At 46.0% G+C, this 14,647-nt stretch overlaps 1 protein-coding gene across 1 annotated transcript in view; it reads right to left on the reverse strand.

The window, feature by feature from the left end:
• The window catches only part of LOC311105005 (uncharacterized protein), a 49,678-nt gene that overhangs the window by 13,814 nt on the left and 21,217 nt on the right, over nucleotides 1–14,647 (reverse strand). The window contains exons 11-16 of the mRNA XM_084146989.1: nucleotides 3,611–3,757; nucleotides 3,285–3,465; nucleotides 2,874–3,001; nucleotides 2,598–2,669; nucleotides 332–667; nucleotides 1–160 (exon numbers count right to left, since the gene is read on the reverse strand). The exon at nucleotides 1–160 is cut by the window's left edge and continues 203 nt beyond it. Of these exons, the coding sequence (XP_084003115.1) occupies nucleotides 1–160; nucleotides 332–667; nucleotides 2,598–2,669; nucleotides 2,874–3,001; nucleotides 3,285–3,465; nucleotides 3,611–3,757 (1,024 nt within the window). The remainder of the gene's footprint in view (nucleotides 161–331; nucleotides 668–2,597; nucleotides 2,670–2,873; nucleotides 3,002–3,284; nucleotides 3,466–3,610; nucleotides 3,758–14,647) is intronic.

Here is a 14,647-nt window from a genome sequence, read left to right on the forward strand (position 1 = left end):
CGTCGGGCCCAGGGAGCACACACACATATTTTTCACTGACTTCCACTGACTTTTCTTTCTCTTCTCTCTCCTTTGTTTTTGGCAGTTTATTTTCTTCAGTGGCTGGGCTGGGGTCTTCTATCTCTGTCCGGTCAATGTCTGCCTTCCCGACATCTTCTTCCTTGTCATGTTTTACATGTTTTATCTCTCTTGCTCTCCCGATCTTCTTCTTCTTCTTCTTCTTCTTCTTCTTCTTCTTCTTCTTCTTCTTCTTCTTCTTCTTCTTCTTCTTCTTCTTCTTCTTCTTCTTCTTCTTCTTCTTCTTCTTCTTCTTCTTCTTCTTCTTCTTCTTCTTCTTCTTCTTCTTCTCTCTTTTAGGTTTCAGAACCTGATCCTCTACTTCCACCTCTCTCTCTTCCGGATGGAGCAACTCTGCTCCAACTCCAGCTTCTCTTTGGGTTCTGATGACGTTGGCTCCCCTCTCACTGTCCAACCCTGCTCCCCTCTCACTGTTCAACCATCTCCGTGCAGTACCCTCCCCTTCTCCTCTTGAGGACCCTTGGACTCCCCTCTCTCCTCTCTCCTCCCTCTCTCCCTTCTCTTGTTCTTCCTCAATACTTTGATGCTTTGTCAACAGCAGTTCCAGGCTCTTTTTCAAAGTGGCATTTTCGTTTTTGACGTTCTGAAACTGAGAGTGGAGAGGAGGGGTAGACAATGACAAGAACAGTTAATGTGTCAGACGACACAGTGAGGCTACATCTAGATACATGTCAGATGACAGTGAGGTTACATCTAGATACATGTCAGATGACAGTGAGGCTACATCTAGATACATGTCAGACAACACAGTGAGGCTACATCTAGATACATGTCAGACGACACAGTGAGGCTACATCTAGATACATGTCAGACGACACAGTGAGGCTACATCTAGATACATGTCAGACGACACAGTGAGGCTACATCTAGATACATGTCAGACGACACAGTGAGGTTACATCTAGATACATGTCAGACAACACAGTGAGGCTACATCTAGATACATGTCAGACGACACAGTGAGGCTACATCTAGATACCTGTCAGACGACACAGTGAGGCTACATCTAGATACATGTCAGACGACACAGTGAGGTTACATCTAGATACATGTCAGACAACACAGTGAGGTTACATCTAGATACATGTCAGACGACACAGTGAGGCTACATCTAGATACATGTCAGACAACACAGTGAGGCTACATCTAGATACATGTCAGACGACACAGTGAGGTTACATCTAGATACATGTCAGATGACAGTGAGGTTACATCTAGATACATGTCAGACGACACAGTGAGGTTACATCTAGATACATGTCAGACAACACAGTGAGGTTACATCTAGATACATGTCAGACAACACAGTGAGGTTACATCTAGATACATGTCAGACAACACAGTGAGGTTACATCTAGATACATGTCAGACGACACAGTGAGGTTACATCTAGATACATGTCAGATGACAGTGAGGTTACATCTAGATACATGTCAGATGACAGTGAGGTTACATCTAGATACATGTCAGACAACACAGTGAGGTTACATCTAGATACATGTCAGACAACACAGTGAGGCTACATCTAGATACATGTCAGACAACACAGTGAGGTTACATCTAGATACATGTCAGACAACACAGTGAGGTTACATCTAGATACATGTCAGACAACACAGTGAGGTTACATCTAGATACATGTCAGACAACACAGTGAGGTTACATCTAGATACATGTCAGACGACACAGTGAGGTTACATCTAGATACATGTCAGATGACAGTGAGGTTACATCTAGATACATGTCAGACGACACAGTGAGGTTACATCTAGATACATGTCAGACAACACAGTGAGGTTACATCTAGATACATGTCAGATGACAGTGAGGTTACATCTAGATACATGTCAGATGACAGTGAGGTTACATCTAGATACATGTCAGACAACACAGTGAGGTTACATCTAGATACATGTCAGACAACACAGTGAGGCTACATCTAGATACATGTCAGACAACACAGTGAGGTTACATCTAGATACATGTCAGACAACACAGTGAGGTTACATCTAGATACATGTCAGACAACACAGTGAGGTTACATCTAGATACATGTCAGACAACACAGTGAGGTTACATCTAGATACATGTCAGACGACACAGTGAGGTTACATCTAGATACATGTCAGATGACAGTGAGGTTACATCTAGATACATGTCAGACGACACAGTGAGGTTACATCTAGATACATGTCAGACAACACAGTGAGGTTACATCTAGATACATGTCAGACGACACAGTGAGGTTACATCTAGATACATGTCAGACAACACAGTGAGGTTACATCTAGATACATGTCAGACGACACAGTGAGGTTACATCTAGATACATGTCAGACAACACAGTGAGGTTACATCTAGATACATGTCAGTGTAATAGTTTAGTGAACCATACCCGCGTGATGAGTAACGTTCTCTTAGACCTGAATACTTTTGTTAGCCTCCTGAGCTAATGCCTAGGCTTTAGCTCAGAGGGTTAACACAGACTTGTCCAAACCCAGTCGGTCACATCAGCTCACCTCTCTTAGTGTGTTCTGATGTTCCGCTTCCAGAGAGGCCAGCTCCTCCCTCACCTCTGGCAAATCAGCTTGCTGCAAAATATAGCAGACAGTTGGATCCTCCAATAGCAGTGCCCTTAGTCTGGACACTAATACAAATACTTGGCAAGCCAAAAGGCTCCCTGTGTAGAGTCTCATTCTTCTCAAGGTTACTTTTCCTTGCTACTGTTGCCTTTGCCTGCTCTCTGGAGGTTAACTCTAGACTCATTCTATTTTGATTGATTGATTGACACTTACCCTATGAGTCCTAACCTGTTCAGACTGCAGGTCCTCCAGACATCTCCTCAGCTCGGCATTCTCATTCTCAGCTCCCAGAAGCCTAAGTGACGACGCCTCAACCACCTCCACACTCAGAGGCTTCAGATCTGACAGAGAGAGAGGGGGGGGGGAGAGAGAGAGAGAGAGGAAAACAGATATATAATTGCATTGATTTGGCAACAGTGGTACCCATTCATGCCATTAAAGCTTATTTGAATTTGAATTAGAGAGGAGGTGTATTATTATTATTATTATTATTATTTTTTAACCTTTATTTAACTAGGCAAGTCAGTTAAGAACCCGGACGACGCTGGGCCAATTGTGCGCCGCCCTACAATAATCAAACAATTTAACTCAAAAGACACACAATAGACAGACAGACTGACTGACCAATCTCTTCTCTTAGCTCCTGTCTTAGCCCAGCCTCCTCGTCAGACTCCACCTCTGATTGGTGGAAATGTGGAGCAGCTGTCATCGTGCCTGTATTGTTGTTGTTATGTCTAAGCTCAGCCTCCAGGCCCATGTTCATCTCTAACAGCTCATCGACCCTCTGCCTCTCAGTGTCCCGCTCCTACATACACACACACACCAACAAATTAGGGAATATGTCTGTGTGAGCCCAACCAGCAGATGCCAAATTCCTTACTTGTGATTCACAAACATGTTTGGTTAACACACACACACATTACCACATACACATTACCATCATTACCTACCCCCTCCAGGTCTATGAGTCTCTGTCGCAGCAATAGATTGTCCCTCTCCAGCTCCCGTAGGCTGGAGCAGCGTTGCCGTGTGTCCGCCAGCTGCTCCTCCAGCAGGACCCGGGTCTCATGCAGCGCCACGCACAGCTGCTGCTGCTCCTACGGGGGGGGGGGGGGGGGGGGGGGGCACCACACAGAGACAGGGGACAGAGACACAGCCAGAGAAAGATAGAGACAAGGACAGAGACACAGAGAGAGACAGGGGAGAGAGACAGAGAGACAGAGACACGGGACCATCAGATCCTAATGGCCTGGTACTCAGGGCTCTGTCTCTCTAACCACTCTGACCTCAATGCAAATGAAATCGTAAATCACATTAAAACATCATCAAAACAGTAGGCCTATCATACTTTTAAAACTCACCTCACTGTGATGATCAATTTGAAGAAAGAAGTTCAACAGCAGGTTGAAACAGTGTAAAACATGGTTGTTGTGGATGTTGTTTCAAAGCCTAACACAACGAAATGGACAGCGCTTTCTAAGGTGATGATTAATTCAAAACACCCATATGCATATTAGAGCTTATGCATATGCATAGGCTTATGAGCTCAAGCCCGGAAAAAAAACGGAATTAAATTGCTACAATATATAGCCTACCGCATATTACCCATGGCAGAAAAACATAAAACGGATTTAAGATGTCTTTGGTACATAGTTGGTCTAGCCTATACTCTAAAATTAAACACATTTTAGTAATCGCCTTTGAATGCGGACTGTATTATTATGCATATTGGATGGACTAGTTACCTTATGTTAGGCTCCCAAATGTATATCCATGAGTCTGGGGGAGAATGTATAGCCCTAGGCCAGGGGTGTCAAACTCATTTTAGCTCAGGGGCCACATGGAGGAAAATCTATTCCCAAGTGGGCCGGACCGGAAAAATCATGGTATATATAACTTAAAAACAACTTCAGATTGTTTTCTTTGTTTTAATACGATCAACATACAACATAAAGCTGGAGCCTGAGGACAGTGTGTCCAAAATAGTAAAAGCACAACATCACTATTAATCATAAAACACGTCAAGTTTATTTAAAAATTCTAAAGAAAAAGAACACACAAACACACAATGCCTCAGTGATTAACAGAACTGTTTCACAGATCACATAACTATATCAGGGTGTCATTTCTCAGGCAGAAATGTAGATAAAAATAATGAAATCCTGTTCCCCAAACAAGTGCAAGAACCACAGAGTCAAGAATAGGTTAAATATACAAATAAAATAAAATAAATTAAAAACAATAGCACATCAACATAAAAACATATAAACATAAAGCTGGAGCCTGAGGACAGTGTCCAAAAGCACAACATCACTATTAATTGTCACGATCGTCGAAAGGATGAGACCAAAGCGCAGCGTGTTGAGCGAACATCGTAGTCTTTATTTAGTTAAAGCACGATCAAAAACAACAAACCAAATAGGACGAAAGTGAAGTCCAAATACTGATAAATACTAACAGCAACAAGGAAACAAAAACCCACCAAACCCAGGTGAAACCACACATATTAAATATGGCTCCCAATCAGAGATAACGAGCCGACAGCTGACACTCGTTACCTCCGATTGGGAGTCACATGACTAATAAAGAACAATTAACCCAAACATAGAAATGTACAACCAGAACTCCCCAACATAGACATACACCCAAACAATGAAAATACACAACCCTGGCTCGAATATCAAGGTCCGTGGAGCCAGAGTGCCACAGTACCCCCCCCTAAAGGTGCGACCTCCGGGCGCACCAGCATACAGTCTAGGGGAGGGTCTGGGTGGGCGTCTGTCCCTGGTGGCGGCTCTGGCCCAGGTCGTGGTCCCCACCCCACCTTAGTCACTATCCGCTTCTGTATCCCCCTCCACATGACCACCCCCCAACTAAACCCCACTGGATTAAGGGGCGGCACCGGACTAAGGGGCAGCACCGGACTAAGGGGCAGCCCTGGACTAATGGGCCGCACCGGGCTAAGGGACAGTACCTGACTAGCTGGCTCTGGCGGATCCTGGCTGGACGGCTCTGGCGGATCCTGGCTGGACGGCTCTGGCGGATCCTGGCTGGACGGCTCTGGCGGATCCTGGCTGGACGGCTCTGGCGGATCCTGGCTGGCGGAAGGTTCTGGCTGATCCTGTCTGGCAGAAGGCTCTGGCTGATCCTGTCTGGCAGAAGGCTCTGGCTGATCCTGTCTGGCAGAAGGCTCTGGCTGATCCTGTCTGGCGGAAGGCTCTGGCTGATCCTGTCTGGCGGAAGGCTCTGGCTGATCCTGTCTGGCGGAAGGCTCTGGCTGATCCTGTCTGGCGGAAGGCTCTGGCTGATCCTGTCTGGCGGAAGGCTCTGGCTGCTCCTGTCTGGCGGAGAGCTCTAGCGGCTCCGGTCTGGCGGACGGCTCTGAAGGCTCATGGCAGACGGGCGGCTTTGCAGGCTCAGTACCGACGGGCAGCTCCTGCGGCGCTTGGCAGACGGACAGTTCAGACGGCGTTGGGCAGACGGGCAGTTCAGGCGCCGTTGGGCAGACGGGCAGTTCAGACGGCGTTGGGCAGACGGACAGTTCAGGCCCCGTTGGGCAGACGGCAGACTCTGGCCGTCTGAGGCGCACCGTAAACTTGGTGCGGGTGGCCGGAACAGGCCGGACCGGGCTGGCGACGCGCACCGTAGTCTTGGTGCGGGTGGCAGGAACAGGCCGGGTCGGGCTGGCGACGCGCACCGTAGTCTTGGTGCGGGTGGCAGGAACAGGCCGGACCGGGCTGGCGACGCGCACCGTAGACTTAGTGCGGGTGGCCGGAACAGGCCGGGTCGGGCTGGCGACGCGCACCGTAGTCTTGGTGCGGGTGGCAGGAACAGGCCGGGTCGGGCTGGCGACGCGCACCGTAGTCTTGGTGCGGGTGGCAGGAACAGGCCGGACCGGGCTGGCGACGCGCACCGTAGACTTGGTGCGGGTGGCAGGAACAGGCCGGGTCGGGCTGGCGACGCGCACCGTAGTCTTGGTGCGGGTGGCCGGAACAGGCCGGACCGGGCTGGCGACGCGCACCGTAGACTTGGTGCGGGTGGCAGGAACAGGCCGGGTCGGGCTGGCGACGCGCACCGTAGTCTTGGTGCGGGTGGCAGGAACAGGCCGGACCGGGCTGTGGAGACGGACAGGAGGCCTGGAGTGCACAGCGGCCACCACCCGTCCTGGCTGAATGCCTATCCTCACACACTCTGTGTGAGGCATCAGCACAGGACGTACAGGGCGGTGTACCCCTGGCCTGGTGGCCTCCTGGATACTCCCCCTTTTCTCCTCCGTCAGCCCCGTCGTCCATGCCGTGTGCCCCCCCCTAAAAAAATTCTGGGGTTGACTCACGACCCTCCGACGATGGCCCTGCTGCCGCCGTTGCTCCTCTCTCGCCAGGGCCTTGATCCTTCCCCAAGGTCCCTTGCCTCCGAGCATGTCCTCCCATGACCACGATGTGCCCACCTGGGCCATCGCCAGCCTCTCCATCTCCTTGCCCGGCGCCTCCTCCCATGTCCAGTCACCTTGCTCCTGGACACGCTGCTTGGTCTTTCTTTGGTGGGTTTTTCTGTCACGATCGTCGAAAGGATGAGACCAAAGCGCAGCGTGTTGAGCGAACATCGTAGTCTTTATTTAGTTAAAGCACGATCAAAAACAACAAACCAAATAGGACGAAAGTGAAGTCCAAATACTGATAAATACTAACAGCAACAAGGAAACAAAAACCCACCAAACCCAGGTGAAACCACACATATTAAATATGGCTCCCAATCAGAGATAACGAGCCGACAGCTGACACTCGTTACCTCCGATTGGGAGTCACATGACTAATAAAGAACAATTAACCCAAACATAGAAATGTACAACCAGAACTCCCCAACATAGACATACACCCAAACAATGAAAATACACAACCCTGGCTCGAATATCAAGGTCCGTGGAGCCAGAGTGCCACATTAATCATAAAACACCTCATGTTATTTGAAAGTTCTGAGGACAAAGAACACACAAACACACAATGCCTCAGTGATTCACAGAAGTATATCACAGAACTATATCAGGGTGTCATTTCTCAGGCAGAAATGTAGATAAAAATAATGAAATCCTGTTCCCCAAACAAGTGCAAGAACCACAGAGTCAAGAATAGGTTAAATATACAAATAAAATAAAATAAATTAAAAACAATAGCACATCAACATAAAAACATATAAACATAAATCTGAAAGCGTTGCTCAAACTCCCGTAACAGTCCCGTTATTTTATCTTTGAACCGCTTCATGTCTGCCACATGTTGGGTCGCGCACAAATTTTTCAGACAGGGGAAGTGAGCTGCATCACCACCGGCAAGTTGCGTCTCCCACAATGACAGCTTCAACTTGAAAGAACGTATGCTGTCATAATACTGCGTGACAACTTTGTTGCGCCCTTGCAGCTGTTTGTTCAAGTTATTCAGGTGCTCTGTAACATCCACCATAAATGCAAGGTCCTGCATCCATTCTGCAGAATGAAATTCTAACACTGGTTTGCCCTTTTCTTCCATGAACTGTTCAATTTCTTCTCGTAAATCAAAGAAACGCCTCAGCACAGCACCTCGGCTTAACCATCTTACCTCAGTGTGGTATGGCAGGCCATAGATGTGGTCTTTCTCTCTGAGAAGGCTGTCAAACTGACGGTGATTCAGGCTTCTGGATCGGATGAAATTAACAGTTTGGATGACCACCTTCATGACGTTATCCATCTTTAATGACTTGCAACACAAAGCCTCCTGGTGCAAAATACAGTGAAAAGTCAAAAAATCACGTCCTCCATTTGCAGATTGCACTGTCTGAACTTTGTCACAACGCCTGCTTTTTTCCCGATCATTGAGGGCGCACCATCTGTAGCCAGGCTGACAGCGCGGGACCAGTCCACTCCGACCCTGTCCAGCGCGCCGACGAGTGCGGTAAAAATATCAGCTGCTGTCGTTGTATCTGTCATCGGCACCAACTCCACGAACTCCTCGGTGACGGTCAATGTGTCATCAACTCCGCGGATGAAAATGGCCAGTTGTGCAACATCTGTAATGTCCGTGCTTTCATCAATTGCAACCCGAAAACGCAATAAATGACTTTACTTTTTGTTTCAACTGGCTGTCCAAATCCACTGAAAGATCGGAAATCCTGTCTGCAACTGTGTTTCTTGTCAGGCTGATATTTGCAAAAGCCTGCCGCTTTTCAGGGCACACAATCTCCGCTGCCTTCATCATGCATGTTTTTACAAATTCACCCTCACTAAATGGTTTTGAAGCCACTGCGATTTCATTAGCAATGAGGTAGCTAGCTTTCACTGCAGCGTCACTGATGTCTCGGCTGTGAGTAAACACAGACTGCTGTTTCTTCAGACCCGCCAACAGTTCATTCACCTTCTCTCATCTCCGCTGTCCTTGAAAGTTGTCATATTTGTCGGCATGAAGACTCACATAGTGGCGACGAAGGTTATATTCTTTCAGCATAAATAGGATGACCATTTTTCTTGGAACACTCTGCACTCTGCGTCCACTTTTCTCTTTTTTGACAGAGACATATTGGGGCAATGAGGGTGCCAAAGCACATAATGTTAAAAGTAGAAGCCGTAATAAATATCGCGGGCAAAACAAAGTAGCTCATTGGCTGCACGTGCTTGACCTACTTGCTCTGCCCCGGTATAAACAGTTTGCTTGCTTAACACAATTGCTATTGCGCCATCCAGTGGACGCAATTGGAACAGCAGTTTATTTTATTGAAAAATTGCAGCGCATTTTTATACTTTACAAAATTATTATTAATATTTTATATTTTTATTTTTTTATTTTTTTCAAAATCATCTCGCGGGCCGGATTAAACCCGTTTGCGGGCCTGATCCGGCCCGCGGGCCGGACGTTTGACACCCCTGCCCTAGGCGATGCTGTTGGTTCATTGATTGTGCAGGGCGGCTTACAGTTAGCCTACAATTAGTGAATTTATATTTGATTTTGAATAACCTAGTAATAGGATTTTAATTAATTAATTTAATTAACTGGGTGACACATTACCTTTAGCTTTACAGAATATCTCACCACCATGTGTTTCCATCTCCTCCTCTCTCTCCTTTATTCCTTTCTCAAGCGTGCAGACGGGTGGTCAACAATTTAATGAAATATGTTACGTTGCAAAAATGAAGCACTGGGTAGTTGCAGGAGAAAGGTTGGAGAGCCCATAGCATACAGAGTTTGGGAGTTATATCACCAGTCGGCAGCGAGAGGATGCTCCTCAAACAGTGGTTGACGCGTGGAGTGAAATACGTGTTATTATATTTATTTCTCAGCTACTCATATTAAGCACAGCTCCGCTATAAAACCGAAGTAGCCACAAAATGGACCGGCGAAAAAGTCAGCGGTCTCCATGACCTATTAGAGTGCATACAGATGACGTCTTTCCCTCCTGCACCTGTTCTTACCTATTTGATATTGGGCCATTCTAAGTCGAAACTAATTTTACATATTTGTAAAGACAAGATTAAATTGAGAATAGTCTGATGGGTGAAAATATGATCACTTGATGAGAGAACATATGTGCAGCCTGAGGCAAGGAACAGGGCACAAGTTGTTTTTGTGACTTTCTCAAATCATCAATAGCCTACAGTTGCATCATGCAGCCCATATACAGTTTTGATTTCTAAGACATTCTAAGGTTTGTTTCATTCACAACTAAAGTTGCCAAATAACTCTAAATCTAGAATATAGGGCCTGTTTCAAATGGCTCAACATAGCCATTTCATCTGCGCACTCGCTGCATAATGGGAAAAATATCCTTTCTATTTTATTCAGCTAACTTCAGTTATATTCTTCTTACTATAAAATCATATAAAATAATGCCACTGGACTTATAAGCATATCTTGTCAGCTAAATTAACAAACCTACAGCCTATGGCATGGAGCATAGTCAGATTACATAGCCCTACAGTAGGCCAACTCATATTCCGTTCTTCTGAAATACAATTTCTTAATATCATAATGTTTCTTTAGACCTGACTAAAATAAATAATGGATTTATTGTGATGGTGTATATTAAATTGATTTATTACACTTTTTTAAATGTAGATGTTCCAAAGGCACACATCAGCAGCTTGTATGCATGAAGGCCTGGAGATGCTTAACAGGTTTATGTTAATTACCGTCAATTACAGTGAGACCAGCAGTCTTTTGCATGACAATAACCGGCTGACAGAATGTCATGACCGCCACAGCCCTAGCTGAGACAGAATGTCATGACCGCCACAGCCCTAGCTGAGATAGAATGTCATGACCGCCACAGCCCTAGCTGGGACAGAATGTCATGACCGCCACAGCCCTAGCTGAGATAGAATGTCATGACCGCCACAGCCCTAGCTGAGACAGAATGTCATGACCGCCACAGCCCTAGCTGAGACAGAATGTCATGACCGCCACAGCCCTAGCTGAGACAGAATGTCATGACCGCCACAGCCCTAGCTGAGACAGAATGTCATGACCGCCACAGCCCTACTAGCACCTACAGTACCTAGCACCTATACTATAGGTAGAAACTGCAACAGTGTCATCAATATTAAGGGAGCTCACCTTCTGTAAACCCATCTACAAACACAGAGGTGAAGTAGCTTGAGCAGGGGCTAAGGGTTGTTTTTGGAATGGGCCAACCATCAGCTGAGTGTGGCTACAGTTGATGGTGTACTGGTGACGAAACCTTCAGTAGTGTCTCTGTGTACTAAACAGTGTATGGTGTCTTGGTGACGAAACCTTTAGTAGTGTCTCTGTGTACTAAACAGTGTATGGTGTCTTGGTGACGATACCTTCAGTAGTGTCTCTGTGTACTAAACAGTGTATGGTGTCTTGGTGACGATACCTTCAGTAGTGTCTCTGTGTACTAAACAGTGTATGGTGTCTTGGTGACGATACCTTCAGTAGTGTCTCTGTGTACTAAACAGTGTATGGTGTCTTGGTGACGATACTTTCAGTAGTGTCTCTGTGTACTAAACAGTGTCTGGTGTCTTGGTGGCGATACCTTCAGTAGTGTCTCTGTGTACTAAACAGTGTATGGTGTCTTGGTGACGATACTTTCAGTAGTGTCTCTGTGTACTAAACAGTGTATGGTGTCTTGGTGGCGATACCTTCAGTAGTGTCTCTGTGTACTAAACAGTGTCTGGTGTCTTGGTGACGATACCTTCAGTAGTGTCTCTGTGTACTAAACAGTGTATGGTGTCTTGGTGACGATGCCTTCAGTAGTGTCTCTGTGTACTAAACAGTGTATGGTGTCTTGGTGACGATACCTTCAGTAGTGTCTCTGTGTACTAAACAGTGTATGGTGTCTTGGTGACGATACCTTCAGTTGTGTCTCTGTGTACTAAACAGTGTATGGTGTCTTGGTGACGATACCTTCAGTAGTGTCTCTGTGTACTAAACAGTGTATGGTGTCTTGGTGACGATACCTTCAGTAGTGTCTCTGTGTACTAAACAGTGTATGGTGTCTTGGTGACAATACCTTCAGTAGTGTCTCTGTGTACTAAACAGTGTATGGTGTCTTGGTAACGATACTTTCAGTAGTGTCTCTGTGTACTAAACAGTGTATGGTGTCTTGGTGACGATACCTTCAGTAGTGTCTCTGTGTACTAAACAGTGTATGGTGTCTTGGTGGCGATACCTTCAGTAGTGTCTCTGTGTACTAAACAGTGTATGGTGTCTTGGTGACGATACCTTCAGTAGTGTCTGTGTACTAATCAGTGTATGGTGTCTTGGTGACGATACTTTCAGTAGTGTCTCTGTGTACTAAACAGTGTATGGTGTCTTGGTGGCGATACCTTCAGTAGTGTCTCTGTGTACTAAACAGTGTATGGTGTCTTGGTGGCGATACCTTCAGTAGTGTCTCTGTGTACTAAACAGTATATGGTGTCTTGGTGACGATACCTTCAGTAGTGTCTCTGTGTACTAAACAGTGTATGGTGTCTTGGTGACGATACCTTCAGTAGTGTCTCTGTGTACTAAACAGTGTATGGTGTCTTGGTGACGATACTTTCAGTAGTGTCCCTGTGTACTAAACCGTGTATGGTGTCTTGGTGGCGATACCTTCAGTAGTGTCTCTGTGTACTAAACAGTGTATGGTGTCTTGGTGGCGATACCTTCAGTAGTGTCTCTGTGTACTAAACAGTATATGGTGTCTTGGTGACGATACCTTCAGTAGTGTCTCTGTGTACTAAACAGTGTATGGTGTCTTGGTGACGATACCTTCAGTAGTGTCTCTGTGTACTAAACAGTGTATGGTGTCTTGGTGACGATACCTTCAGTAGTGTCTCTGTGTACTAAACAGTGTATGGTGTCTTGGTGACGATACCTTCAGTAGTGTCTCTGTGTACTAAACAGTGTATGGTGTCTTGGTGACGATACTTTCAGTAGTGTCTCTGTGTACTAAACAGTGTCTGGTGTCTTGGTGGCGATACCTTCAGTAGTGTCTCTGTGTACTAAACAGTGTATGGTGTCTTGGTGATGATACCTTCAGTAGTGTCTCTGTGTACTAAACAGTGTATGGTGTCTTGGTGACGATACCTTCAGTAGTGTCTGTGTACTAAACAGTGTATGGTGTCTTGGTGGCGATACCTTCAGTAGTGTCTCAGTGTACTAAACAGTGTCTGGTGCCTTGGTGACGATTCCTTCAGTAGTGTCTCTGTGTACTAAACAGTGTATGGTGTCTTGGTGACGATACCTTCAGTAGTGTCTCTGTGTACTAAACAGTGTATGGTGTCTTGGTGACGATACCTTCAGTAGTGTCTCTGTGTACTAAACAGTGTATGGTGTCTTGGTGACGATACTTTCAGTAGTGTCTCTGTGTACTAAACAGTGTCTGGTGTCTTGGTGGCGATACCTTCAGTAGTGTCTCTGTGTACTAAACAGTGTATGGTGTCTTGGTGATGATACCTTCAGTAGTGTCTCTGTGTACTAAACAGTGTATGGTGTCTTGGTGACGATACCTTCAGTAGTGTCTGTGTACTAAACAGTGTATGGTGTCTTGGTGGCGATACCTTCAGTAGTGTCTCTGTGTACTAAACAGTGTCTGGTGCCTTGGTGGCGATACCTTCAGTAGTGTCTCTGTGTACTAAACAGTGTAGGGTGTCTTGGTGGCGATACCTTCAGTAGTGTCTCTGTGTACTAAACAGTGTCTGGTGTCTTGGTGGCGATACCTTCAGTAGTGTCTCTGTGTACTAAACAGTGTATGGTGTCTTGGTGGCGATACCTTCAGTAGTGTCTCTGTGTACTAAACAGTGTATGGTGTCTTGGTGGCGATACCTTCAGTAGTGTCTCTGTGTACTAAACAGTGTATGGTGTCTTGGTGACGATACCTTCAGTAGTGTCTCTGTGTACTAAACAGTGTATGGTGTCTTGGTGACGGTACCTTCAGTAGTGTCTCTGTGTACTAAACAGTGTATGGTGTCTTGGTGACGATACCTTTAGTAGTGTCTCTGTGTACTAAACAGTGTATGGTGTCTTGGTGGCGATACCTTCAGTAGTGTCTCTGTGTACTAAACAGTGTATGGTGTCTTGGTGACGATACCTTCAGTAGTGTCTCTGTGTACTAAACAGTGTAAGGTGTCTTGGTGACAATACCTTCAGTAGTGTCTCTGTGTACTAAACAATGTATGGTGTCTTGGTGACGATACCTTCAGTAGTGTCTCTGTGTACTAAACAGTGTCTGGTGTCTTGGTGGCGATACCTTCAGTAGTGTCTCTGTGTACTAAACAGTGTATGGTGTCTTGGTGGCGATACCTTCAGTAGTGTCTCTGTGTACTAAACAGTGTATGGTGTCTTGGTGACGATACTTTCAGTAGTGTCTCTGTGTACTAAACAGTGTATGGTGTCTTGGTGGCGATACCTTCAGTAGTGTCTCTGTGTACTAAACAGTGTCTGGTGTCTTGGTGACGATACCTTCAGTAGTGTCTCTGTGTACTAAACAGTTTATGGTGTCTTGGTGACGATGCCTTCAGT

Source organism: Coregonus lavaretus (assembly GCF_964263955.1).
Source record: "Coregonus lavaretus genome assembly, chromosome: 29".
Classification (NCBI taxonomy): Eukaryota; Metazoa; Chordata; class Actinopteri; order Salmoniformes; family Salmonidae; genus Coregonus; species Coregonus lavaretus.